General features: G+C 36.5%; 1 protein-coding gene across 1 annotated transcript; it reads right to left on the bottom strand.

The window, feature by feature from the left end:
* Positions 1–1,845: 1,845 nt before the first annotated feature.
* Positions 1,846–3,067, bottom strand: LOC126425166 (ATP synthase subunit s, mitochondrial). The gene is made up of 2 exons (XM_050088118.1): positions 2,945–3,067; positions 1,846–2,811 (listed from the first exon to the last, which is right to left on the bottom strand). Exons 1-2 carry the CDS (start codon positions 2,959–2,961, stop codon positions 2,223–2,225), a joined length of 606 nt encoding a protein of 201 aa, XP_049944075.1. The 5' UTR covers positions 2,962–3,067; the 3' UTR covers positions 1,846–2,222.
* Between the last annotated feature and the right edge of the window lie 600 nt (positions 3,068–3,667).

Below are 3,667 nucleotides of genomic sequence, written 5' to 3'. Positions count from 1 at the left end.
CATTATAAAGGGTACGAAAAATAACAACATGCATTTCCTTAGAAGTTGCCACAACAAAAACTAACTGTTAGGCAAAAAGTGGACAATGCCTAGCATTAAGGTACCTGCCCTGAAGACGGATGTCTGCTAGAATTTAAAACTGCACAATTCTAACCTACCACCACTGCCATCACCATACACTAAATCCGAAACAGACAAAATAAAAAAATCATGGCAAAATCACTATCACAAGGAAAAAAGGTAATGTTAATTATCTCCTCTCTAGAAGTTAATAAATAAGCTTAGAGCAACGTAATGCAATAATAGTTACTATACCCGTGCATAGCGACCCGCCACTTTTAAATCGCAAGAGACTGAAATCACGTCATCAAAATCTGTGCGATGCTGCTGACATGGTTGCTAAGAATTTCAAACCTCTTGAAGAACGGAAAGGTCGGTGGGAAGCAGTGACAGATGTGCACCTGCATAACATCTTCTCAGGTGCTAAACTTCCAAGTAGATTCGACTTACCACGCAAGAGGTGGTCTACTCTCAACAGAATCCGTACCAGCCATGGGCGATGCAGGGATGCTCTCTTTAAGTGGAAGAAGCTGCCTGATCCAGCTTGTGACTGCGGGGCTCCATACCAGACTGTTCACCACATTGTCAGTGAATGCAGGATTCGAGCCTATCACGGCGCCAAAGAGGACTTCCTGCTAGCAACTCCAGATGCAGTGCGCTGGATTGAAGGACTGGATATTCAGTTGTAAAGACAAACTTAAGTTTCTTGTGTGTCAATATGTACATATGTATATGTAATTTCATGATATGTCTGTATTAGCCATACGCTAAAATAAGTTACTATTAATTCATGTAAGCAGCATACACTACTACATACACAAAGAAAATGTGTTGGTTCTTAAATCAGCTTACCTGTTCAGCATGAAAAACAGGCATTCTGAGTATCAGTGGAAAATACAGATATGCAGTTTAAGTAATCAGTTTTTTGAAAAAGTTTCACACCTTCAGACGGATTTAAGAATCAAGAGCTTAAACTTAACCATACTCGTACAAATAAGATAGTACACAAAAAGCGTATTGTTATGGTACATGGTTGCTTCATGTTCATTAGATCAATGGGAAGAAAAAAAATTGCACAAGTAAGTGAAAATTGCACAAGTAAGTGAAAATGACTACAGTGCTATAAGCATTGCAGGGACAACTATAACTATGTGTACTTGACGTTAGTTTCTTCACGTAACATATTGGTGTGGTGTGTGACAAAACATCTGCACAAAAGGACATAATAAAACAATATGTGTTTCCTTTACATCTAAATTAGCTTCAGAAATTTAGGTTGTGGAAACAGCCTGATCTGTACAGTACACTGTGATCAAAGTTATCGAAATCGGTGACAGTTTGGTTGAGGGTTGGCAAAGCAGTATTTAACATGTCAGTTAATGCACTTTCTATCCCTGTACAGGACTCACTGTTGATTTGCACTGTACTGCAAAATTCTAATTACAATGCAAATTTCTGAAAAATAATTACATCTTTACATAGCATCTGCATATTAAGTACACAATGACTGCATTAGTAACTTATCAAATTCTTGAAGTTAAATAATATTCCATTCTTATTGTAAATAAACCCCTTTCAATAAATATCTGTGCAGTCACATAAATATAAAGTATTCATTAATTTCAAAACAATATCTTTCTAAGTTACACCTGGACAACTTTTCAGATTCTTCTTCAGGTGACTCATTTGTCAAGATAGAGTATATGAAGTTGTAAACACAGATGTTAACAAGGGATATGACACACATAGTACTATAAAGACTTTTAAAGAACAACTACAACTCAATATCAAAACAATGCCATTATAATTTACGTAAATCTAGTGTGTTACACAATGTCCTTTATTTTCCCATAAACAGATTACGGCTAGGAAATGTAGCTATGACTCTTGAATAACGTAAGTAACTGTTACAGATATTATAAATGAATATTCTACACTTCATTAACAACAGAGGTGGAGAATGATCACAAATTTTGATACTTTAGCTGCGATCAGACCTACACTGATCGTTTTGGAAGAAAACCACCATGAACATATATTACTTCGTTTCTGGCCGCCAACAATATGATCTATTTCAGTAACATAGTTTTGTCCAGTTCACCTCACCGTAGTACTGAAAGCAGGTGCAATGACAATATTATCACATCAGGTCTTACTCAGTATTACTTGTAATCAATCATACAGGATTTCAGTCCAGCCTTCAAAAAATTAACAGTTTTTTCTTTATCTTTTACACCAGGCAAATTAAACAGTATCAATGTATTCAAATTTTCCAAAGCCACAAGTGAAGTAATACCTTTATCCGTAACGTTCCCGCAAGAGCTAACTTCCAAATGTTTTAATGAATGCTTTAAAATCGCTAATGATGCTAAGGCGTCGTCATCTATGTTGTGACATTTGTGTAGTCTTATAAATTTAATGTGGTTGCATCCTTCGAAATAGGGAAATCCATAACCCATAATGCTAGAGTGTGATGCATCGATTTCTTCAATATATTGTTTTTCCCCTGCTGCTGCTAATTTGTTATAATCTGTTACATAGTCCTTTTCTGAGGCCCATTTGATGGAAGCCCCATTTTTCATCAACCATTCGGCACACGCCCTATCCGGCCCAACAGCTTTTATTCGTTCCGTATCGACATTATTCCAAATTTTATTTAACCAGTGGTAAAACGTTCTTTTCGCAGAGGCTCCTACTAAGTGGGAACCTGATGGCACCATGGTGCAGCATAGTCTGCCTAATGCACTCGAGCTGAAACAGAACATTGCTTATAATTCCCTAGATTTATTGTTATATATCATTTACACTAATACTCATTTTTTTACGGAAAGAGAATCCTCGGCATAACGCATAACCCAAGTTTCAAATCATATCGAGACATCACCTGTTAAGAAATAACATTTCGCGAAGCAATCAACTATAAACCCACGAATGTTTATTTTGCTGCGGAACACTCCGTTCCAAAGATAGTCGGCATCGTTTAGTCAGCCAATAAGAATGGAAACTACAATCAGCCAATGAAAACATTCCACACTAAATAATCTGTGAAATTCGACTATGAACGGAACATTGGACTAGAGATAGGCAGAAATTAAAACTTCTGGAAATTGAATACAAGTCCGAGAACTTCGTCAAGTATAGCAATTCACTCGCGTACTGGCTCTGCTGTATGCAGTTAAAACAATGTGAGGGGAAACTCCGTGCAGATGAGTAGGCGCAATGACTCTCGCGTTTATTTTAAAGAAACTGGTCCACTTAAATGCAGGACACCTGCATAAGGCCGTTTCACGCTAGATTGCCACGTTACGTCACTTTAGGATGTATTAGCATATGTGATACATAAAGTTGGAATATAATATCGACATTGAGGAACTAACAATGATAAAGTTTATTAATGGCAAAGACAAACTTCGTAACCAATATTCTTGATTAATTTTGTATGGAAAATCACTGAGAAGTGAAACATTTTAAAACATGAAGTTACTTGCTAGCGAAAATATATACATAGAAACGTATCAAACAATAGTTATAAGGGAATAGATAGAGGCTGTTTGTCCACTTCATTAGATTTTTTCGCATGCGCAGCAATTTCAATTAATAACATTAT

The sequence above is a fragment of the Schistocerca serialis genome, chromosome 10 (assembly GCF_023864345.2).
Source record: "Schistocerca serialis cubense isolate TAMUIC-IGC-003099 chromosome 10, iqSchSeri2.2, whole genome shotgun sequence".
Taxonomy (NCBI): Eukaryota; Metazoa; Arthropoda; class Insecta; order Orthoptera; family Acrididae; genus Schistocerca; species Schistocerca serialis.
This window is presented reverse-complemented; position numbering and strand designations above follow the sequence as displayed.